General features: G+C 38.8%; 1 protein-coding gene across 9 annotated transcripts in view; it reads right to left on the bottom strand.

Moving 5' to 3' along the window:
* Positions 1 to 229: 229 nt before the first annotated feature.
* The window catches only part of LOC113066080 (eyes absent homolog 1), a 44766-nt gene continuing 18565 nt past the window's right edge, over positions 230 to 26430 (bottom strand). For all 9 annotated transcript variants that reach the window (XM_026237699.1, XM_026237696.1, XM_026237698.1 and 6 more), the window contains 9 exons: positions 25282 to 25424; positions 24372 to 24455; positions 18733 to 18822; positions 6101 to 6159; positions 5843 to 6003; positions 5545 to 5659; positions 5192 to 5313; positions 4481 to 4581; positions 230 to 2444 (listed from right to left, as the gene is read on the bottom strand). In XM_026237699.1, coding sequence (XP_026093484.1) covers positions 2364 to 2444; positions 4481 to 4581; positions 5192 to 5313; positions 5545 to 5659; positions 5843 to 6003; positions 6101 to 6159; positions 18733 to 18822; positions 24372 to 24455; positions 25282 to 25424 — 956 coding nt within the window. In that variant the 3' untranslated portion in view covers positions 230 to 2363. The remainder of the gene's footprint in view (positions 2445 to 4480; positions 4582 to 5191; positions 5314 to 5544; positions 5660 to 5842; positions 6004 to 6100; positions 6160 to 18732; positions 18823 to 24371; positions 24456 to 25281; positions 25425 to 26430) is intronic.

A 26430-nucleotide genomic window follows, 5' to 3' on the forward strand; every position in this document is an offset into this window, starting at 1 on the left:
GTCTCCTAAATGAACTGAAAGCTTTGATTTTTAATGTACACATTGAGAGCCCACATATTGTTTTAACAGTTGCTTTCCACAGAGATGAGAGGGACGGAGAGCTTTATATGGCATTACATCAGTTAAACAAAAGTGCCATACATGACGTGTTGTCTGAGAATCTGTCAGTGTGGGAAATGCTGAATTGCAGACCAAACGACGAGAAGAAATGAAGAGACCACACAAAATCTACATTCCCATCCCATAAAATGCGACTTTTATAAAGTGTCCGTGTGTATACGTAAAATGACATTCATCAGTTCCAGAAAACTGCTATTCCGAAACACTTAATTTCGGAGGCATTTGATCGCAGGAGCAAACAGTCAATAAATAGAAACTCTATGGCAGAAGACTGCTTAGCCACCATTTCAATCACTTGCAAAACGGGAAAAATGTGTGTAACAGTTCACAAATCAGTTTTTATTAATTTAAACACAATCAAATAATAAATGTCAAAAACATCTGTACACATCTTTTCGCAGACACAACAAACTGTTTCACAATGAGGCCCACATATTGTAATATTATTTCCAGTTTGCATTATGATTGCATCATTTATTAAAAAAAACAAAAAAATCTAAATGTGTGTTAAATCTAGAAAACATCTACTGTTACCGTGATCTAGCAGCAAAATGTGATTCCCCGGTACGGGGGGTGGCGGGCGATGCAATAAGAGGGGTGAAATTGTAAATGTGGTGAGAAAAACTAGGCCAGAGAAGACGACCTCACCTGCAGGAACCGAACATCATCATGTGCCGGGAGGGAAAAATGAAAAACAGACTGAGTTAGCTGGGGAAATTCACAGTCGATAGCACATGTATGTTCTCAACTCCATTGTGAGAGTGAGTGTGTGTGTGTGTAGGTGCGAGTGAGTAGTGGCTTTCTTTTTTAAAGTCTAAGAGCTAGCGTTTCCAGTCCACAGTTACCTTAGAACTACCAATATGCAACATGAAAATCCAACTACAGTGATTTCCAAGTGCACACAATCAAAATAAAAAGACTACTTCATACAAAATTACACTTGCTGTACAAGACTTTCTGCTTTAGCGCCGGTACAAAAGATAATAAAACCTATTTAAGCTTAAATGCTGAGGTTCAATGTCCAGCTCGGGCAGAGATAGTACTGGGGATACAGACATTTACACTCGGCTTGAAGCTTGACATTCAGAAGATTATTATTCTTATTATGCTGCTTATGTTCTTCCTTGGAGTTTGAGCTACCATTGGGATTTAATTCGCTATGAAATCCTGACTGAAAGAGTCACATTTCATCGTGGAGAAAGTCTCTACATGGACTCGCCACCTTTGAGGAGCAAAGCGTAAAAAAGGAGGAAACAAAACATCACTGAAGAAAAATACGAAATTATTGACACTTGACATCCATGCTTTTGGTCATGACAAAACGATTATCACTAAAAAAAAAATCCTTATCTATATTTATTCATTGAATGAAACCTTGAACACAATCAACAATTTCAGGCTTTGCACGAACTACTGCGTCAACGCCTTTACGTACGTAATTTAATGAAACCGCTTTCCACAGCATGTACCTTAATCAATATAGGAAGGAATAGTCCAGTGATTACAAATTTACACACTCACACGCACAAAAAAATGTCTGTACACGATTGTCTCTGCAATGTAAATAATGTTTCGTTAAATCTTTTTCCTTAAATTACTTAGAAAATCCTTTATCTTCTGCTTAAACTTCTTGGTGTAGTGGAATCAAAGTACTTTGTAATGCGAAAAGGCACACGTTTCTTTTTTTGGGGCCAAGTGCCGCTCCACAAAGTCTCTCGGAGATTATAAATAAGAAGCGTAAGACGTCCAGGGCAACAGGTCTGGCGAAACGAGGAAAACCAAGGAGTTGTGCCCCACTGTCTTTGTACCATCGCTCGAGACAAAACAGTACACCAAGTTGCAGTGGGATCGGAGTCCTGCTGAGTTCCAAAGGCATCGGTAGCTCAGTTTTTGTCACAGGTGTGAACCCTTGCCGAGTCCCCCGCATAGACAGGGCTGTAAAACATTTTGATGGCTTCGGGAAAAAAAGCCAATTCACAGTAACCAGGGCCAGCAGCTGCAGTGCCATAAATTCACTCTCCTCCACTTCGAAAAAGGTTTAGGGTTAAGACGAATTGCGGCCATGTGTCAACACGCTGAGCATGCTGCTCTCTCTCTCTACGTTATGTGTGTGAACGATTTTGTTTTTGGTCTAGTGCTGTCGGAACGCAGACGCCCGGGCGACGCAGCAGGCTGACGGTGCTAGATGTGGGTCTGCAGGGCCCCCGCATGGCCTGGGACAGAGTGACAGGGCCGTCCCAGTGCTACAAGTACTCCAGGTCCAGAGCGTGGTGCAGGGCCATGAGGTCAGAGTGACTAGAGATCCGCCAGAAAGGCATGTTGTGCTGGAGAGACACAGGGAGAGAGCGAGAGAGTTTGAGGATGAAAGAGAAAATAAAGAAACACAAAACCTGCAATGAGCACTTCACTTAGAAAAACAATCACGCCCCTGAGTGCCGTCTGAACAGCCTCGATGGCCCGTAACATCACACGAGGAAGGACTTACAAACACCAAGCACTTAAGCAGCACCATATTATTGAGATCACTCAGTAAATATCATTAAAAAAGTTATAATAATAAAAAAACAATCTAATTTTGACAGCTCAACTACATGAAAATAAAGGGAGTCTTTGTGTTCATGTTTTTTTTTTTCATACTGTATGTAAAGAATTTTTTTTTGACCATTTTCAATTTAATGACAAAATGTCATATGGTGTAACCAATTAAAACCATTTAAAAAAACGAATCGTACACCTTGGATACATGTGTACACATGCATCACAATCCTTTTTTAAAATTTCAAAAAGCTTTCAAAATATGTTTTTTCCCCCAAGGTAAGTTGTTTTGTTAATACTAATAATAAAATACCAGGAATTATTTATTCACAACATATGATTTCATTTTTGGGGAGGCGCCACATGCTATTATTCTACAACCTGAACCTGCCGGGTCATAAAAAGATTTTAAGAAATTTATGGACCTTGATACATAGTCATGAGGTTCTTCAGGGGTCCCCTTTATGACATAATTTCCTGTTCTGTGGTTTTTCTTTCCGCAGGATGATTTGGCGGATGATTAAAAAACTAAATTTGTTTAATTCGAATAACTTTATACATTTTAATAATATTATTGTTGGAAACATTTAATAAAACATATTTAAAATATATAAAACAACAAAGGCCCCATTAGAAAGCACAGCTAAATATTTTACTACTCCTCAGTAAAAAGAAAGGCCTGGTGGAAAATAACTATTAAATCAACTATACATATACAGCAATGTATCCGAACACAACAGTGCAAATGAGGCATTGTTCCTGGGAGAGGCCACAGGGAAATATGATTCTGCCCGGAATGAAAGAAGCTTGTCAGCTCAGAGTCATCCACACACAAACCATTCCTGAGTCTTATCAAAGGTATAGCCTCTCTCAGGCATATGTTCCGCTTAGAGAAGCTTGCACTGACCCTTAAAAGACTCTTTTCTTTTGTTTTGTAAATTGTCTTTGCTTTTAACTTTAAAAGCCAGAGATGGTATCTCTTTGCCTCGGTCGAGTTATTAACTAGAGGGAATTGTTTCTGGGATACGATGGAAAAAAACGAAAGTATACAAAGGTTTAACTTTGCTTTGGTGGTTTCATACAAAGTCACCCTTGACACTAGTGTTGTATCTGACGAAACTGTGGCATTTTATATCAAGCTGGGTTTCTTAAGTGCCAAGGAGTTATTAAAACAACCCTGCGCTCCATCTAAACACTTTATCTTGGAGGAAATGGGGACTGACATGTAAAACTTAAACTTCCTATGTTCGCATTCCTTGCATGATTAACTGACAACATGGAACAAATCACTTGGCATGATAAAATAATCACACCAACACATTTTTGTCTGTTTGCAGCCTGTCTGAACAACAAGCTGCTTTCATAATTAATAACACAATTAATGATTTAGAATTCTGTGGCTTATAGCTTTAGATAACTTGGTGGATGCTCTGAATGCAGGCGACAGGTAACATAAATCTTTTGGGTTGGATTGGGTTGGGTTGGAAAACAACACTCCTCTGATGGTCCTGATGGTCTTCGGAATTTCCTCGACTTATCTTACAACAATTTAAGCACCTTAAAAACATGTTATATTTATGAACCGACCCTCTAATATACCTGAGAGGATTTGTCTAGCATTGCACATGCTGAAACGGCACAGTCACATGCAGGGACGTGTAATTATGTCATCTTGCCTCCCTTTACATTCAAGCTGTCAGGGGAACTGAGCTGATTACAATGCAGGAATAATTCTCTCGCTGGTCCAGTGACATTTTCAGGGAATGGCCTGAAGAAATGAGAGGTTTGAAGGGAAAGTGCTATAGAGTTCCAGGCGTCTTCATACCTTTTTCGACCCTTGCTCCTCCTCCACGCCATCCCCCACCACCACATATACAACTTTTCTCCCGAACCTCTGGATTACTCTCTCGAAGCAGCTCTCTTTTCCTGGGGAGAGGAGAAACAGGTTTAGGTCGCTGCAGAAAGCAAGGGAGCCATATACAAGATCCAGGCCCAGTGAGGGGCTCTTTAAACATGCAATAAGTTACACAAAATTACGCAGTGTAAACACTTTGCCTTGGGTTGGAGATACGATATTCAATGCTCAGATAAAAGCAGTCTGAAAAGCATTAAGTGTGCCTTATTCCTCTTAGAACGTGAGACAAATGGAGTTTAACAAGCTAAATCAACCTTCCATGCATATGGCGCAGCGAAGGAGGCGCAGAGTTTTTGCGCGAACAAAAAAAAAATGGAAGTAAAGGTTGGTGTTTATTTTGCATTCGAAAAAGCGGAGAGGCCGAAAAGAAGGAATGACATAAATTTGCCGAAGTGGTTTCATATGTAGACCTGAAAAGGAGAGGCCCAGTTCAGGCTGAGCTCCAAGAAAATAATCCCAGCCTGATTAGACCTCTTCCTGAACATCAACCCTCTCGTGTGTCCGCCACTTCTGCAGCCTAACCCAATCGCGCTGTTTACACGTAACATCGCAGTAATTACGGCCACACTCCAATAGAGTCCATTCATACACACAGGTAGTTAATACTGAGCTCACACTTACCTATTTTCGTGGCGCTATAAATGTTTTCAATTGGAAATACTACTCCCAGTCCATACAGGAGGACCTTGGCGAGGGCAGGTATGAGCTGTGTTGTGGTCACTAAGATGTTCACACAGTTTGATCTGTAATTGAATGGCAAACTAAGTTAAAGTGCACAGGGGAGGACAAGGCTAACCAGGCATGCCATTTGTCATTCAAAACGCCCCATGATAAATGGAGCTTTAATTGGTGTCACTTAAAATGCTGTATAATACAGAGAGTAAGTGTTCTTTGACGTATTAGGGCATAAAGCAAACCCTGATTTATGTGTATCAGAGATGGGCTCTATATAATTCGCTCGTGCTAAGGCCTACCTTGAGTGGATTAATGTTAGTGCTTTCAGTGCCAGTGTTAACCAGGAGTCAGTCAGGGCTTCAATTTCTGCTCGCAATTGCAACCATGCTTCCCTTTTGGCTGGGCCAAGCAGACCTGAAATGAACAGAAATATTGTTTGAGTTGGACCGTCCCGCGAATACTTTGAGAACTTTCGAAATCTACCCAGACCAAGTGGTTTCTGCATAAGGGATTATTTGAGAAACTTATGAGTGATTTTGTTGACACACCACCCCTCGTCCCCAGCAATTTTAGCAAAGCAGGTTATTGGGGGATTACCTCCGACGTTATTTTTATAGGTGGTGTAAATTTCTTTTACTCGTCTGTAGCGGAAGGCGAGCTTTCTCATCCAGTCCACACCTCCTCGTACGCCGGTGGCCAGACACAGGTTGGCACTAGTGGCAGCAGCGTGGAATCCGTCTGTGCTAAAATTATATGTACTGAACAGAAACGAGAGAGTGAGAGAGAGAGAATGGCTTTTAAGCTTGGCTTCAGTCAGAGTGAACTGTGAAAGGGCTAGCATGGTGCTAACTTTACCTTAGATCTTGCCCGTTGTCGTCCGACGACACATCATCGATGTGGACCTGATCGCATTCCTGGAAACAAGCAAAAGCAAAGGATGGATATGGTGAGCTGGTTGTAATTAAAATATAAAAATTGGTTATGATTTGGCAGTTTGAATCCATGAAGTGAATAATGTCAACAACTGTGGAATTCCCAATTGAAGACTAAGCTCTCTCCCGAAAGCTCAAATCAACCCTCAACCACTTCCAGCCTCTAACCCCCACCTGCTAAATCTTAATAAAAATAAACACCATCATCAGGGGATTGGGGGTCCGACCCATTTGCCCACTACCACTAGGGGGATCTCTTGATATACACATTTGTTGGTACGTAAAGTCAAATGGGACCGGATCGGTAGACTCCGGGAAGGTAGAAACAGCTTCTCCGTGTTAGGTCTGCTAATCCAGAGTCCAGTGCCTGAACAAGGAGATAGCTGTGGAATAATGAGAGCATCTATGCCTCCTTCAGGGTGTCCACTTCTTGGAGAGGCTGAATGATTCTACAGCTCAGAGCTGATTCAGCCAGTGTACACAGTAACACAAACCAGACTTTCTGGTAAATGTAACGTACTAGAAAAATTGAACCTGATGCTAACCGCCAATGAAATTATGACCTCTGATTGCTGCCGAGCCACACACCAACACAGCCTGAGGCCAGTTTTTAGGAGAAAGCAGACTGAAAATCTGTTATTAGTTTTCCATTTATAGTCGTCCTCTACCCCTCCCCTCATAAGAGCTCTAGATGTTAGTGAGCAGGGCATGAGCATTCAAATCAAACTAAAATCACATGGAAAGACAGAGATGGCAGCTTGTGTGTTCCAAAAATCATCTGGAAGAAAATAAATAGGTAAATAAATTATATATATATATATTATCACTAGAATTACAATCATATTAAATTTTAATTAGGAATTACACCTCTCTGTATAAACTTGCTAAAATTCTAATTATAAATATTACAAATATACTCATAAAAAATAATAAAAAAATATATATGTATACTTATAATTACAAATTATAAATTAAACCCTGTCCAATGAAGTAAAAAGAAACTGGGTTGACATTGCCAGATCTTATTTTAAACCTCCATTCATATTTCAAGTTTAATCTAACAATTTACTTGGTAGTTGAATTTTAGAAGGGGGTATTTCCTTTTAGCCATTCTTTAGAATTTCCTTTCCAGATCTTTAAGCCTTTTAATTAAGTTTCAACAGGCTGCTAAGACACAAAAGTAAAAAAAGCACTTCCTTGTTTTAACTCAATCTGAACCTGTCCAAGTGCTGACGTTATTGCATTCCTGTCTAATGCTACAGCAGGGTAGGGGTAAGCGCTTTAGACCGTAAACCTTTTTTATTTTACTGGTTCCCCTCTGAACAAATTTTTCATCTCTCTGGATTTGTGGGGAGAGGGAGGGGAAAGCAACGTGAAGAGAAACTCAAACCAGCTGTTCTTTAACAGAATTAAAATCTTGACCCCCAACCCCTGCTCTAATGCAGCCATTCTCTCGCCAAGCCTCTCCCAGCAAGCCTCGAGATCCAAAGAGGAAAAGACTTTGACCCGGTGCCCTGTTCCTCCTCTCCAGGGCTCCACAGGCTCAGATAAGGAGGAGGGGACTGGAGGCATGGGCGTTTGTGAGGGGGGCGCCGGGGTGACCTCACATGGAGAACTCCGAGTGTTGTGGGGCCAAAAGATGGACTGCCAATTGCAGCCACGGATCAGGAACACCTCAAGCTATTTGTGTAATCTGTTTCTAGATAGTCAGCAATGGACCTGTCATACTTCTGAAGTACCAATATATTTTCCAAAGAGGACCTTTGGACAATTCAAAATCATTAAAGAAAACTGGGCCCCCCCGTCAAAACGTTTAATCCTGACTATGAACGGTTATGATGACAAATGCGCCGTTTCATATAAATAAAACATGGAGTATTCGAAATATTTCCAACCAAAGTTTGATTGATAAAAAAATCCAAACTATAAACCCAAAGCACAAACACATTCCAGAAGTACCACCAACGTTTGAGTGTGTGCAGCTGTCTAGGTCTCTTAACACGTTACCATCTCCCTTTGACAGAATCACCACATGTTTACATTGCCTTTTAATTCGCTGGTTATTACGACACACAATTAACAGTCGTGTTGTGGGCTTCCAGACCTCCGGGATGAAAGTGAGGGCAGAGAAAGAATGCACAACCTCTAGCAATTACTGCACACAGCTGGAGCCCACATAAACCACTTGACTGCCACTCTGGTAGCTGCACCAGGACCCTAATGGAGCCGCTTGGTCCTAATGTCTTACAGTAACTCATGAGACTCATTAAGGCAGCTTCTTAAGCACTCGTAAACACCGTTAAGCCTAATAACCGAGGATGGGACAGCTTTAAGTGGTAAAGCCCAACATGTGGTTGATCTTCAAGGGTGGCTGAAGGTACCTTCAAGAAGGTGTTATGTTGAAAGGATGAGATGCTGTAAATATTATATGAAGTACAGCACGATGGCTAGTGGTAAAAATTCTATATCGATAATGTGGTCAATGATACATTTGTATTCAGGTTGTTTTTTTATATGGTTTTGAACTTTCATAGAAATAATAAAATTGCACATTTAATGTGTACATTCAGTGTACCGTAACTCTCAAGTAATAAATATATATTGTCACGGGAGGAGCACAAGACAGACACAGTGGGCGTGGCGTCAGGCCTCGGAGAGGCTTTTATTAACAGAAATCATAAAATAAAGGGAATAAAAGTGGCCAAAGGGGGAAAGTGTCCAAAATAACAGGGAATCTGGTGTCCTCGTCGTGCTGCGGGGTTCGTGTGGGTCAGGCAGTGTTCATGGAGGAAGGGTCCAGGTAAGGGGCGGAGTCCGGCGGCCGCACGCGCTCCCCTCCTTGGTCCGGGGCGCGAGGGGCGGCGGCTTCCTCTAGCGGCCGCATCTCTCTCATCGGCCGCGGCGCTGGTAGGGGATGGACGGCCCGGCATCCTGGCCCGTCGGCCGTGTATACGGGTGCGGTTCCCATCCGGATCGCGGGTCCGGCAGCTCACGTCTTGGTGGTGCGGGAGTCCCTCAACGCACCCTTCCTGGACCCACGAGGACACCAGTGTGCATGCACGGGGAAGAGACCGGTCTCCTGAGGAGAGGCGCGTTGGGCTTTTAAACAGCGGCGGTAATGAGGCTCCACTTCCTTCAGGTGTGCCCCATCACACGCCGCCAGCCCTGACTCGTCCAGCGCCCCTCCTCTCACACACCCACTCCAGTCGGGAGCCTGGTGAAGGGCGGCGATTTAGGACGGGGTGCCGGTGACAATCAGGGAGGAGGCAGCTGACTCGTCACATTCCCCCTCCCAAGCGACATCCCCGTCCCCAGGGCGCCACCCACACGGGAGTGCTACCATCCTCAACCAGGCTCCAAACGGTCGGAGTGGGCGGGGCTTCCTCTCCGGGCGGTCCTCCCTCTCGCAGCGCACCAGAACAGGGACAGAGAAACCGGGTTTAAGTGACAGCCTCAACCAACCACAGGGTAAAATGACAATGGAAAAGTCACTTACCCCTTGTGTGGCTGGGAGGCTGTCCCCAGTTTTCCTCCGTCCCAGTCTGGGTTCTCACGAACGTTTGCAAGCGAGAGGGGGTGACGTCACCAGACGTTTCCCAACTGCGCTGTCTAGGCTCCGCCTGCCCGCATTCTCCACCAGTGTCACGGGAGGAGCACAAGACAGACACAGTGGGCGTGGCGTCAGGCCTCGGAGAGGCTTTTATTAACAGAAATCATAAAATAAAGGGAATAAAAGTGGCCAAAGGGGGAAAGTGTCCAAAATAACAGGGAATCTGGTGTCCTCGTCGTGCTGCGGGGTTCGTGTGGGTCAGGCAGTGTTCATGGAGGAAGGGTCCAGGTAAGGGGCGGAGTCCGGCGGCCGCACGCGCTCCCCTCCTTGGTCCGGGGCGCGAGGGGCGGCGGCTTCCTCTAGCGGCCGCATCTCTCTCATCGGCCGCGGCGCTGGTAGGGGATGGACGGCCCGGCATCCTGGCCCGTCGGCCGTGTATACGGGTGCGGTTCCCATCCGGATCGCGGGTCCGGCAGCTCACGTCTTGGTGGTGCGGGAGTCCCTCAACGCACCCTTCCTGGACCCACGAGGACACCAGTGTGCATGCACGGGGAAGAGACCGGTCTCCTGAGGAGAGGCGCGTTGGGCTTTTAAACAGCGGCGGTAATGAGGCTCCACTTCCTTCAGGTGTGCCCCATCACACGCCGCCAGCCCTGACTCGTCCAGCGCCCCTCCTCTCACACACCCACTCCAGTCGGGAGCCTGGTGAAGGGCGGCGATTTAGGACGGGGTGCCGGTGACAATCAGGGAGGAGGCAGCTGACTCGTCACAATATGTAAATATTTGTATCATAGAAAAAAGATCAAATTAAATAAAAAATAAAGAGATATATATTAATTGGTTGTGGCACAGATAAAACATTTTTTTTTCTCCTAAAAATAATAGTAAAATAACATGCAGCAGTCTCATACAGTATCTCATTATTTTAATGATTTTAGTCATTTTGTTTTTCAAATATTAATAAGCAGTGAAGTAGATTTGCCATAAAAAATAATAAAGGATTATGCAACAATCACACACACACACACACACACACACACACACACACACACACACACACACACACATATATATATATATATATATATATATATATATATATATATATATATATATATATATATATATATATATGATATTATGATTTTCCTATTGTAATACAACCATGGTATTATGCATCAAAAAGTATTTAAAAAAATATACTTTTTTATTTACATTCTTAAATTATATATATTTTTTACGTTTTCATAAATATGTAGGAAAAACTGAGATGGCAATGGTGTTGAGTGTGATCTAGTGTAAATAGGCCTGTCTTTTTCTTTATTGTAGTTCTCCTCGTTCACCAAGCAGTGGTTCTTACAAAGCTACAATCGCTGCTAACTAACACCAGATGTTCCTACTGTAGGCTGTGTAAAGATCCTCCTCTGCAATCCGTACAAAAATTACGTCTTGCACAAACACGTTGTCTCTGTTTAATTCATCAATTTCTTGATCCCTTCTCATTCATTAAACTATATGAAGGTCCTGGTAAAAGAAATAAAAGTGTGGGAAAAACTGTGGGAAACGGCAAGAGAAGCCTAACAAACTACAAAAGAAACACCTTGAAATCGGCTCTTCTCTATTTCCATTCACTCGCTCTCATTTTCCTTTCAATGTTCCTCCTCTGACTATCCAGCCCTAGAAAAACCGTTTCATTTATACGAGCTATCAGAGCCTCCTTTGTTCGGCTGGCATCTGTCATTAAGCAATCAGGCCGGACTGGCTGATTCTTCCTGTTGGCCAGAGGAAGGGCTTCGCTGCCGACTGCACAGAAGCGACTGCTGCACAATGTCAAAAAAGAAAATGATTATTTAAAACTACAAACCTCACTTTCCCGAGCTGGAAACATCCGTATTGCATTACTCTCCCTGGCTACCTTAGTTTCTTTTTTTTTTCTGTCTCAGCTCAGGAGGTAAGAGGGCTTTCATTCCTGGCCGTGCCTTTGGGCCAGACCCTAAACTCCACTAAAGCTCAGTCTGGAGAAGGAACCAGCTCCCCAAACAGGTGAGCGTCCCAGGTAACAAAGGCACAGTGTGAGTGATTACAGCCATCATCACAACATTCCTCCAAGCCTACAAGCTAAGTCCATGTGAAAAAGCCCAATCCATGGTTCGCAGGTTTTCAATGCTGCCACTCCATTGGCAGGGTCTGTCATCCCCCGTCTGTGAGGGGGGTTGATGACCCCAGTGTTTGCCCCCCCTCCCCTCACTTTCCCATCACAGTTGGCCCACGCAAAGGGTAAGAGAGGTAGAGGGGAAAGAGGGAGGGAGCGTCTTACCTGTGGGTTGGACACAGGATATGGAGAACAAAGAGAGTTCTTCAGACCCACTTCATTCCAATCCACAGTTTGTGCTCGAACAGTCATGGAATTCAAACAACCAAGTAAAACAAAGCTCTCTGGAAGCGTGACCTTCCTAAAACCGAGGCTTTTCGCACTCCGGCGTATTGATACGGAAAAGAGCAGAGGCCAGATTCATGAAAATCTTCTTAAGAAAGGAAATTATTTTCATTCATTCAAAGATGTTTGTAAAAAGTGCAAATCTTAGAAATTTTCTTAAGAAAATGTTTCTTTTTTAAGAAGACAATTAAAGGCTTTGGTGATTCTGATTGTATGGTGCTGATCAATATAAATCTTTGTTTTTTTTTTGTTTTTTGGTGATGCCTACTCTCATAATCACTCTCAACTTGCTTTGGGGGAGTAAAAAATTTGGAAACATGTTTTTAATGCACCATGTCCTTTAAATACTGACCGTCAAAGAGCCTGTCGCAAGATGGCATGCTTTGTTGCATTCTGTAACACTGTATTTCTTTTCAGGCATTCAAATACTTCCAAAGTTTTATTTTTAGAACAATTTTAAGAAGGAAAAAAAAAAACAGATTGGAACATTCTTAAGAAATGTTTTCAGGAGTAAAAGCATTCTTAACTAGCAGTTAAGAAGAATTTCATTACTAATATAATTCGTGAATCTGGCCCCTACGTAAACTCGGAAACTACGGAAAATATGGTTCAGATTTGGTCAAACACGGTCTGGTTCATCAACACCCATGCACAAGAGCCAAATGTTCCATTGCAACTCTACCTTATAGATGTGACGCCAGTTAAAACAAAAGTCTGTCCAAATAGGAAGAAAAGCAAAAACCTACTCTTATTAACGGTATTATATCAGCATATCTAAAACATTTTTTCACATATTGTCTAAACTGTGGATCTTAATTTGAAACACAATGTTGCTTCAATCTAAAAATCTCTATATTTATGCATAAGGATAAGCAATCGGCTTCAAAACCATCATCTGTCACCACATTGTTTGTAACACTACATTTTCCACAGACGCACAACCCTTATTGCTTTTAGGCCCCATTACTGTGGGCTGCTGGGTAAGAGAGGGGCCAATGCTGAGAGAGGATAGACAGACTGACTTTAAAAGCTCTCTGTTCTCTTTTTAGTCATTCCAAAACACATCAGGGCTCCTGCCTAGGGACTTCTAAAGCCCTGACAGCCAAAAGACACTACCTGCGTCTAGACGTGAAAACACATTCAATCCACAGAGTCAATCGCGTTCCCGAGCACACAACAAGCGCAGGGAAAGTTATGATAATGACTTATTTCACTTTCAAAAGAGTCACTCCTCTATTTTGGTTTGCTCCAAGGAGTTTGAGGAATTTTGATGGAACATTTGCTTGTGGTATTGGCCAGAAACACTGTATTTTAAATAACAAAGCTATCTACCTAAATAACTGAGAGGAAAACTGAAAATTAAGAATGATGATGTTAGACTACAACAATGTGTTAAGTTGTTTTAAAGTCATAAGATGTCACCAAAAAAATGCACTTCTAAAAAAACAACAACAAAAAAAAACGTAAATACAATCCCAGTTGTAAACTGATAAGTGCTAAAAGGAGGTGCTAAAACATCCCGTTTGCAGTGTCAAAGAGTTGGCCTCAGGTATGCATCGGCAGAGGTATGGCCGGGAATAATTGAAACCGTTCCCATCTCGGCAGAACCAGGGAGGAGAACTGTCCCGCAGACGGCTCTGTGTTGTTTTCTCTCCCGGCGAGCCGTGGCCCTTCCCCACTGAGAGGGAGCATGGCCTGGCCTCCAGAGACACACATTCCCACTCTCCACCTCTCACCCAACACACAAGAATGCTTTCATCCCCAACACGTCCTCACACTCAGGTACTGCACACATTATACCACACAAGCTGGAGAAATTGCACACAATAATTATTGTATAACCAGTTGTGGTATAACCAAAGATAACCATGCCAACTAAACCTGTGTGCTCATATTAAATGTGTGGTTTGTAAAAAAAGATTTTTTTTTTTTGTGCCCTGATCTCTCCTAAAAAAATAAAATAACATCAATCAATAAATAAATAAATAAATATGAAGGAAAGAGTTATTAATGGGCTTATTTTAGTTTCAAATTGAATTGTGGATATTTCCAAGGCAAAACTGAAAAGTAAATTAGCTGTTAATTTTATGCACATACAATACTAATCAAAAGTTTGGGTTCAGTATGATTTCTTTTTTTTGAAAGAAATTAGTACTTAATTAGCAAGGATGCAAACTAATGAAAAGGGGCACTACATACATTTGTAATTTTACAAAAAATTGCTATTTCAAATAAATGAAATTTATTTTCATCAAAAAATCCTGGGAAAAAGTATCAGGGTTTCTACAGAAATATTAAGAAGGACAACTGATTTTAACAAAGTTAAAATACAAAAGAACACATGGATAATATTATTTTTTTCTTGAGCAGCAGATCAGCATATTAAAATTATTTTTGAAGGAACATGTGACACCGAAGACTGGAGTAATGGCTGCAGAACATTCAGCTTTGTCATCACAGAAAAGAAAAATATATATAAAAATATATTAAAGAATAATATACATTTTTTTTAAATAATATTTCACAATATTTCAGTTGTGCTGTATACGGTATATATATAATTTAGTCTTGATGAGCATATTATTCAAAAAATTAAAAATATCTAAACCTTTGAATGGTAGTGAACTTAATGCAAATAAATGTAAATAAATATGACAAAATGTAATATACAGTGGATGATTTTTTTTTATAAATATCCTTTATAAAAATCTAATAATAAAAAGGGCACAGCAATATATTTGAATAACTGAAACATACAAATATATTGGTAACACTTTATAATAAGGTTCATTAGTTAACATTAGTTAACTTCTTTAGTTAACATGAACTAATAATGAAAAGCATTTATTAATCTTAATGTTAATTTCAACATTTACTAATGCATTATTAAAATCGAAAGTTGTGCTTGTTAACATTAGTTAATACACTATGAATTAACATGAACTAACAGTAAATGTCTGTATTTTCATTAACATTAATAAAGATGTATAAATACTGTAATATATTGTTCGTTGTTCATTCATGTTAGTTAATACATTAACTTACATTAACAAATGGGACCCTATTGTAAAGTGTTACCAATATATATATATATATTATTATTATTATTTTTTTTCAGAAACACACTTTTTAAATTAACCGTTCAATAAAATTATTCATAAAAATGCTACCGGACATTCTGCGCACTCTCTTAAAATCAAACTCGCGGTTCCTGAAAATAACCACTAAAATCTTCCGCTCTCATGAAGAAATTTGAATCAATATACTGCAATCAATACAAGGATCATATTGCTGACAAGCATGAAATATATTCTGTCACTGTACAATATAAATAATTAAAAGAGCCAAAAAAAAAACAAGACAGAGTGTCTTTTTCCAAAGACATCTGCTTGTTTAAGTATCTGCTAGGTCACAATAGTGTGTGTGTGTGTGTGTGTGTGAGTGTGTGTGTGTGTGTGTGTGTGTGTGTGTGTATGTGTGTGTGTGTGTGTGTGAAGTAGATTCCTTATGACCAAAACGACTTTTCCATTGCATTACCTCCCTCTATAACAACATTCATGCAATTAATTCAGAATATATCAAAAAGTGCAGGAAAGCAGGCGGAACAGTGAACAAATAACACAACCTATTGACTGCACAGAATAATTTAACACAACACAATGCAACATGACCCCACACATTACCAACAAACTCTGACATTTTAATCAGACAGGATATGACCACGAGAAAATGCATCCAGGTTGATTTAAACACTAAACAGTGATATTCACAAGTCTTAGTATTGTTTCATTCCCCAAAATGAGCATTGTAAAAGTTTGGCACGAAGCAAATGCTGAGAGGCTGATGGTGTATTTCTGGACAGTGCCGGCTGTCCTTTGCACATTTGTGTAAGTTACACAGTTGACAAACACCAATCACCATTAAGCATTTGTATGTGCAAAGCCAGAGGGAAATCCCTTTATGGCTTTGACTAAATTAGACCAAGCATGTGCATTTCTTCAAGGTCTCAGAGCCATATCTGTTTTGGTATTTACAGCTTGAAATTCTCCCATAATTTCGGTCTGTCTTTCTGAACACCCATGTTAAGTTCAAAGAAAACATTCTGTTAGGGTTTAAAGTGGAGAAAGTGAAGTTTTCTGCTATTGCATGCAACTGTCGTTTTAAGAGAAATGTCCTTAGCTTTAAAGTGTCAAAATGAAATGTAATAATTCCGTTGCTGAGATATAGCAGAAAGGAAAAACGGCGCATTGCGCAATCCAATCATTTTACAAGATGCCTCGGCTGCCGAATCATACCAAAGTGGTTTAAACACATGAAACGGAATCAAAATACAGGACAGATGTTGTGAAAAAGCCACATTTAAGCTTTGTCACAAAACTGTCTTTTTTTTTCTCTTCTTTTTTAAATGACTGGGGCGGGGGGCATATCCATTATACAAAGTACAGCGGGCACAATTTAGTGTAGCCAAACATACGGAAATATTTAACAGCCAATTGCTGCCAATTAACTTTGATCAAGATGAGTGCGATTTGGAATCTCCCCGTCACTCGAATGTCTCAGGCAGCACAAACATTTTCTTTCTCCCTGGTTCTTGTGGCAGGAAAAGCAGAGCGAGGCCGTTGACTAATGAGACTTGGCAGGCTCGCAACAGTTCTCCTCACACTTAAGTATCAAACAAAACATTTCCTCCTCTGCGGGGTCAGCCATGAGTAGGACACAGAGGAAAATCAATGGGTCAGTGGTGTCGGGTTCTGGGGAGGAGGGAAAGTGGCTCACCAGTGGTGTCTGGGCTCGGGCTAGTTCTGTTAGATCTGGTCTGGTGTGGAAAGTCTGCTACTTAAAAGCATAGTTTAGTCAAAAATGAAAATTATTTAATCGTTAATCCACCCTCATGCCATTTCAAACCTGTATGATTTAAATTCTTCAGTTGAGTACAAAAGAAAATATTTAGAAGAATGTTTGAGCTGCTCTTTTTCATGCAATTACAATGAATTCGAACTGAAGATTTCAAAAAGGAGGCAAATAATCATAAATGTTGTGCATGACTTAGTTTCTATATTCCAAGTCAAACGACTGCTTTGTGTAGGATTGAATTTATTATTATTATTATTCACTGATAATCTTCCACTGCAAACGGAATCAGTGAGTTTAACCCTGTAATGCCTGACATATAAAATAATAATAGTCTTTTTAAATGGTTGTTCAATAAATATTTAGACAAAAAAGGGTATATCATAATAAATCAGCTTTTATGGCTCATATATTACATATTGAGATGAAGAATGAAGAAGAAGAACATTAGGTATAATCAAGTAAACATAAGTTGTGTCAGTCCAGTAAGTGTTCAATTTGAAATATTTCTAATAATATAATAGTTAGTGTTACATTTTCTTTATATAAATCTGAAAATTCACAGCAAATATACATGTGCACCACATATTGAAAGGATGTTTTAATAATTATATTAAAAGGCCTTTTACTTGCTAAAAAAGTATAAACTATAAATCACAAAACAATCACCCTTTTTTCAGCAAAGTTTAGATCCTGTTGATACTTTTGTCTAAGAAATTTGCATATAAAAATGATACAGAACCAAATCTATTATTTTTGTGAATGAGTCATTCAGAACAGTTTTTTTCTAACACATAGCTACGGGATAGCTTTAAAAAAATAAGAAAGAAAGTAAAAAAAAAAAAAATAATAATTGGATGGGGTGAACCGGCTTTTTTGGGGGTTTGTGGATTTGTTGAATTGTTCGACAGTCCATATTTTCAGACCTGAAGCTATTTTAACCAGCAATATCACTGATCTGTTCAAATCACTAAATGAAGCGCTAGCTCAAGCAACACCAGATCTGGTCAAACTTAACTTCACTTGCTATGAACACGTGGAGCGCTGCCAATCATGAGCAGAAGTGACCCTACCGGTCTCGTTTTCACCCCTCACCAGGCCGGGCAGACAGACACCTAGATACGCTCTCAGTAACTGCCCCCGGGGGCAGATTTTACACTGATCCGACATGAATCAGGCAAAGCAGCCGTTTTCAGACCGTGACAGAGAGTCTGCGGCCGGAGCGGACAGAGACACCGAGCACACAGCATGACACGCAGACAGTCAGAGCACATACAGAAATATTAGAAGCTGACAAATTGGCCTGGGCGGCAGGGAAGGGAGGGGGCCTGTGGTGGGAGCAGGCCGGGGAGACTGACAGCACATGTAAAATTCATAGTGTCCCTTGGGCTCCGAGGTAATACTTCACCACTGAGGGACGTTAGCGAGAAATAGGCACCCTGCTATTAAATGGTTGTTGATGCTATGGCTTAAACTTTAATGGACTGCTCTTGTGCTCGTAATGTAATGTATACACTCTGTTGTGACTTATCCACATCTTGGGGCTGGGTTTTAAATATGGCCGCTAAGAAAGCAAGCTGTAGAAGTCATCACCATATTAGAGGGCTTGCAATAAACTCCACAGGGGGTGAAGACAGGTATGGTGATCGCAAAAAAAGAAAAAAACAGAAAAAAAAAGGGTGGCCCCCAAAGAAAATAAGAAAAGTGCTGGACTTACTTCCAAGTCATTGAAGAAGAAATGTGTGTCAGCCAAGTTGAAGATCATCTCTTCCATTCTTAGTCCCAATGACACCGATGTTGGTGGATCCTGATATACACAAACACACACACACACAAAAAACAGATCTAAAATCATTCATTTTTCCATGTTTAGATCATTTATGTTTAATTTAAAAATATTTTAAAACATAATAGTTAATAAAATGTTATATAATTAAATATTATAATAAAATGTTAAATTTTATATATATAGTCTTGTAGTGAAACATATTGAATACATAAAAGCCTTAAACTTTCATTGATTTTCTATCTTTTATATATTTATTATATTTTTTCCATAATTACTTACTTAACATGTAGATATTCATATGGCTTTAATGGATATATAGATAGTCATAGAAAGACAAAACATAACACATCTTTTAGGATTATATATATATATATATATATATATATATATATATATATATATATATATATATATATATATATATATATATATATATAAAACACCTCTGCCAAAGCCAGTTCTACAAGGTTTGAGAATTAATAATTTCATTTTCATCTAAAAAAGAAGCAGGGCTTAATTTTACACTCTGTAGGCAGTAAAACCCAATCTTAGATGCATTATGAGTTAAAAATGAGCTTGAGGTCAAAGTGTCATCATAAATATATCACTGTCCACATACCTCAGAGCCAAGATCATCTTTCTACACATTACTACTGATGCATTTCACCCCCATTTCCCCCAAACAATCTTCTCACATCAGATAAAGCATTTTACAACTATTGGTTAAAAGGCTGAAGTTGGGAATTTAATAGAAACTTCTAGAAAGAGGAAGATGCACAAAACAGCTTTAGCAAGTGATGTTCAAACCCGTGCACTGGCAGTAATCAAAATAGATTATACACTTAAAATATAATGGACTCTTTTATTTTTAAATGTATTCAAAGTATTCAGTTTCCACGGTAATGCAATACTGGCAGTAATGGCGATCTCGTGTTGTGTTTGAGCTGACACAAAGATGGGAGCGACTGCTCTCGAAACTCTTAATGAATCATTTGCAGAGTGTTTTTCTCTTTAATACCACTTTAAAGAAAACTCATTACGAAATTACACCTTTCAGGATTACAAACTTGCCTTTGCACATATATGTTGTCAGTTTTCTCATCTCAGTTGAGCTACACAGTGTATTTCAAGTGACAGTTCACAGCGTTGAAACAAAGCAACACTGTAGTACGAGCTTAAAACAAGGCCACGGGGTTTATTAAATGGATATTTAGACTAGTATTCAATTTAAAATCATCTTTTGTAATCTTCATTCCACAGAGGCTTATTTTTCTAATCGGGGCTGCTCTCTGGTTGTTCATTAAGAGGATAAAGCAAGTGTGCGAATGAGAGAGAAAAGCGAGGGAGGGCATTTATTCCAGTGTCTGTACAGCCGTGCTGAGTCAGAGAGCTCTGCTGCAGGGATTAGAGCTTAAAGCCACCTGAAGAAACGCCAGAGCTTTTTACTGATTACATGTCACACTCAACAATGAACATGTTTTAACTGCGGACAGCGGGAGGGCAAACCACACAAGAAGAACAGAACACCAGCAAAGACACTGATGAGGTTTTCAATTGATGTTCACACACTGCGTATAATCTACAAATTAGTACACATAATTGAATTTTTTTCCTATTTAAGTTCTATTTTTCATGGTTTTATATGAGTTTTCTGTTTAATATATTTGTAAAACCTATGAAACATTTTTTTTTTCAGGATTATTTTGAGAATATAAAGTCCAAAACATCGGCATCTATTTAAAATCAAATCTAACATTAAACATTATAAATGCCTTTACTATCACTTTTACAAAATTTAATACACCCTTGCTGACTGAATGTATTCTTTTCTAAAAAAAAAATCTTACTGATCCCAAACTTTTGAACATTTGTGTACGTGAAATTTAAATATTTAACCCACATGTTCTACTCAGATTGACTTTCAGAGACTCCAATTATGTATGTGTAAAAGTGATGTAAAATGAAACCTCTAATTCTGCCATCAAATTCTAATAGGGAATGGTCCTCTGACCAATCCAACTTTTTAAATGTGAAATGTCAATTTTATATATTGTAGTAACAGTTGGAACTCCAGAATTGGGTTTGTTGACCTCAAAATTAAAAAAAAAATAATAATAATAATAATAATTAATTAATTAAAACAAAAGAAATTAGCAGGCATGCATGTTTTGCATGTGAAAATCCATTGCAATTATTCTTTGTTTATACCCGAGGTCTCCAAAACCCTAAACTTGCATGTTAGCAAGTTAAAATGATGTTTATAATCGGTTCTCATGAGTGCAGGAAGTCATCAACCTGATACTTCAATGTGAAGTATGTTTTCTGAGCTATTAAAAGCCAAGGAGTCTCTCAGACTGAGAAAAAGAACATGAGGGTTAATGAAAAAAAGTGATCAATAATTTCACAGTTTATATACACTACCGAGTTGCTCTCATGTTCCTTTCAATTATAAAAATGATATAAGAAGCTTTTAAATATATAGCCTAAATCAAAAATAGGTTATTTTTTTGTTAAGCACTTCTCCAACACGTCTGAATAATTTAACCCTTCCATCTATTTTAAGCTTTCCGGTCAGTGGACTTAATATAAACACCTGCGTATGTATCTGACAGTTAATAAAAGCAGGTTTGGTGCTGAGAGGTATGCAAAGTGCACTTCTCTGGCCCGACGAATCCTCTCCAATTAAATCTAAACAATCATTCAGCGGGGGAGTTAAGAATACAAGCAGGCCGGAGAGCCAGAGGGTCTTCTGCTCTCGCGGCCACCTGTCCCCACACATCAGTGCCACCCGAAGGGCGCCAAGTCCTCCCCTCCGAAACCCCCCTCACCCCGCAAGCTTTCCCTCCAGGGCTGATGGCCACACAGCTGGCCCGAACCATCAGCTTTATGAGAGCGAGCTGCCCTGATGCCAATTAGGAGAACTGATAACCACGGCAGTGAGCTTTCCAACATGGCTCTATTTATAGAGCTCTTCCTCAACGGTTTCGCTGGAAGAAATGCATTTTGCCGGGTTTTCTTACTGTTTATGTCATCTACGCCTCATATCGGAGAACCGTGAAGCACCTTGGTTTTTAATGTAAGGGTTTGAGATGAGTGTGCTGATATGATTCAAGAGAGCATTATGCGGTTTGCGATGTTGCAGGGTAGATGGGATAAGCACATTTCTAGTGGAAGGGCAACGTGTAATCAGATTTCGACAGCAGAGAGGAGAACCAAGAACGATTTGGCGCTTAAGAAACATTTCTTATTATTTGCAGCGTTGAAAACACTTGTGCAGCTTGATATTTTTGTGGAAAGCGGGATACTTATTTTCAGAATATTTTCATTCTAACATGCTGATTTGGTGCTCAAGAAACATTTTATAAATCTTTTGTAAGACTATGAATATCTTTACTGTCAACTTTGATCAATTTAATGTATCCTCGCTGAATAAAATTACTCATTTATTTTAAAAAAATGTATATGTATATATGTATATATCTTATTGACCCCAAACTCTTAAACAACACAATTATGTATGTTTACAAGTAATAACAGAATTTGTCTCCCATTAATATTTTGAAGTATGTTCCTCTGACCAATTAAAACCCAGAAGACAGAAGTTATTAAGCTTGAAACATGACGTTTCTATATTATAGTAACAACTGAAACTTCAGATTGGGTTCTGTTTGACCTTAAAAGGGAACACATACACTTATAAATGAAGATTGGTTAGGAGAAAGGACCTTAAAATCAGATGTGGATGCACCGACAGCCCAGTGTCTGTGTGTGTGTGAGTGTGTGTGTGAGAGAGAGAGAGAGCGAGAGAGAGAGTGGACACGGTTGAGGCGCTCTCAGAGTTTTGCTTCTTTACCCAGCATGCACAGCCGAGATAAAGTAAATAAACAGTGCAGGGTCGAGGGCCAGGGCTCCCTCACCCTTAAAACAAAACACCACCCCCATCAAACACCCTGCCTGAGGAACAAAGAGAACAAACCAGCCGCTGGGCCCCGTTCCACTGACATCCGAGCGCCGCTGTCATCTACACTCACCACAAAGAAAAAACCCTTCAAGAAGCTCAGCCAAAAAATGCCAAGTCTGTGATTTATTCCCTCAAACAAGGAAGCAGCTTTTTACATTCTTCTGACACAAAGAGGTTTTAAAAACACATGCATGTTGAACTCAGATTTAGTTTTTTTTTTTTGTGAAACTATAATTTGGTGAACTATACGAACAGTCATGGAAGTTAAATAAATCCATGAGATCACCGACGAAGCCTGAGAATTCCAGATCACCGTATTTCCCAAATTGTTTGTTTTGAGAGTTCAAATATAGCTTATGATGGTTTACATAAAATAACAAATACAACAACCACAGAAGTAAACTGCTTCTTATTGCATGTTCATATCCTCTTTGGCATTATGCTTTAATAAAACGATTATATAAATAAAGGCAATAATATAAATATAAATAAAGGTAAAAATATAGACATATATTGTTATATACATTTTTGTATAATAAAATATTATATATCTTATATACAATACCCAAACATTTGGGGACAGCAATAAATTAATGTTTTATATATTATACATTTTTGTATAATAAAATATTATATATCTTATATACAATACCCAAACATTTGGGGACAGCAATAAATTAATGTTTTATATATTTTTTTATTCCGCAAACAATCATTAAATTTGTGAAAAGTGACAGACATAAAAAAATGTTACAAAAGATTTTATTTGAAATAAATGCTGTTCTTTCAAACTTTCTATTATTTTAACAACACAAAATATTAAGCAGCACAACTGCTTTCATCATTGATGATAATAATGTTTTATTTTATTTGAGGTTGTTTTTTCAGCAAATGAGCCTATTAAAATTATTTCTGAAGGATCATGTGACACTGAAGACTGGAGCAAATGATGCTGAAAATTCAGCTTTGCCATCACAGGAATGACATTTTAAAATATATTAAAACAGAAAACGATTTATTTTAAATTTGTAGTAATATTTCAATATATTCTTTTACTGTATCTTTGATCTAATAAATGCAGATGTCAGATATATATATATATATATATATATATATATATATATATATATATATATATATATATATATATATATATATATATATATATATATAGGGACTCTTTGCCTTTATTTATAAAGCAGTATGTAACTCTAAATTTAAAAAGAAAATGTTTCTCAAGTTTCATCAACTGCAATGCAATAATACATTAACCTCACTCAAAGGGCAGTTAAGGCAAACACTTAATTAAACTTAGCAATGAACCATTTCTGAAGGACAGAAAAACCCTTAAGAAGTGTCAATGGACATTCTCAGTGCAACTGGTTTGTAATCCATGCCTGTTTCCAGCCACATAACTCAGACAGCTGCAGGCCGAGCTGAATGCCTGCAAGGCCTCGACGATCGTATTAAAAAAAAAGAAACAATTACACTGAACTCTAAGTTCCTCGAAGCTGGACGGTGTTCCCAAACAGACCCTCTTTCTGTGTATTTTCCTAAGCTTTGCCGCCATATTTGCCTGTGTTTGCATTCAAAATACATCACTTACCCTTCCGAATCTGTTGGCGTAAGACCCTGTGAGCAAGGAATGGAAAACGATGATTGTTTCATCCAAGTCCCAAATGAACACGCGCTGAGAAAAGAAAGAGCAAAATCAATGGCTCACTCAGCATGCAAGATGATCTGCTTGTCAATAAGAAGGGTGCATAGATTCATGCGCCCTGGGATCGGTAGATATACAGCACTGATGGTCACCTTAGCACCCCGCAACTGTGGGGAGAACCCATGGATAATCCATCTCCTGCCCCCGATGCATTAGCACAATCAATACCAACAAACTAATTAACTAGATTTGTTAACATGGCATGATGTCAGCATGCTAATGGGGCCGAAACCTTCCAGAGATTCAGGTCATGTTAATGAAAAGACCACGAACTCTGTATATCTCAGATATATAAATATACTTCTGCACTGAACATTTAATGTAGAAACAAATTGTAAACAAGTCTGAATTTTCTATATATATATATATATATAAATATATATATATAAACACAAGACAGACATTTTTTGGGAAATCTGCTTTTTACAAAACTTAATGCAGGAAAACTATTTACAAGAGATCTGAAATGATCTATTTGCTTTTTTTTTTTCCGTCTTCATGTCGAAGCATGCGGCATGCACACAAAATAAACAGACAGAAAACCGATTTAGGCTTTTGCATGCTAAGCGTGCAAAACATGCAAAACAAAGCTTTCACCAAAAAAAGCATTTACATGTTGTAACATGTAAAGCTGAGCATGGAAGCGCACTCGGCGTCACTCTTTAAACATGTCAACGCATTGTTTTTAAGGCGAAGCAGTGAGCAGAACGGACGCGTCTAGATAATCAAAAGTATCTTCAAATCTATTGCTGCCATTCCAGCCGGATACATTGACAGAGTGGCAGCGCTCCAGTACCTCAAGGTCAGAGTCGGGAGGTGGGGATGGGTTATTGTTCCTCCTTCCCCGGCCACGTGACTTTCCATCTGAAGCCCGACGCAATCGATCTGAATCTGAATCTTTAATGGGGGTTGATGGACTGTGGATTGTACTGTACTCTGCTGCAGAAAGAAAGGAAGGCAAAAAGTATATGAAAAGAGAAAAATAAAAAAGGCTTTCACCTTCACATTGTGGCTGGATCTGTTTACCTCATCCGTGTTCAGCGCTGTAGCTACTGCCTAAATATCATGCTGTTTATCAGTTCTCCTTATACCCTAGACACCATTTAAGCTTTAGTGATGGCAATGAGGGTGTTATTCACTATACCATCCTTCCCTAATTACAAGGCAAATGTAAGAAAAGACTGAGTCACTGGGGGAGCAAAAATAGACTAAATAACTGGTAATATTCTATCCAATATGATGATGTCAGCTTCTTGTTTACAGAACTATGCAATATAAATTTTGGCTGATTCAGATAAGGTGATAATTATTTTCGAATTATGGCCAATGAAGGATAAATGGCAGACATTAGGAACAATAATAAACAGATATAAATAATAGATATTAACTTTATCTAAAAAAAAATTGAACATAAAAAAATGAAACAACAAAAAAAAAAAACATACTAGAAGTTAATTTAAGCATCACTATAATGCATATACAACATTACGCACTCAAGTTAGTCTTTGAAAATGCTAAAAAAATATTTGTAATTATATAGATAATGTATACATTTATATTTACTAAACATATTATGTAAATACTAAATATTCATATATAAATTATTTTGAAATTGAAACGTAATAATTAAAAAATAGTTAATTAATAAAAAATGTATAGATTTTTTTTCTATGAGATTTTTCTTATTTTTTTTAATTAATTATGACCAATTGTTAGATGACAGCAAGAAAATCTAAATGTAAAGAACACTTGAAATGATACACAATCAACTGATATTTCTAAAAAATAATTATCTAATCAGCCCGATAACCAATATGGTATCCATATATTGTTTTGAATGACAAATCCGGTAATTTTTCTTTCCTTCCTTTTTTTTATGGACATACCCTTTAATCCTAAACATTATACACTGAATTGAGTTCAAAATATGAAAAAAAATTATAAT

The sequence above is a fragment of the Carassius auratus genome, chromosome 49 (genome assembly GCF_003368295.1).
Source record: "Carassius auratus strain Wakin chromosome 49, ASM336829v1, whole genome shotgun sequence".
NCBI classification, from domain to species: Eukaryota; Metazoa; Chordata; class Actinopteri; order Cypriniformes; family Cyprinidae; genus Carassius; species Carassius auratus.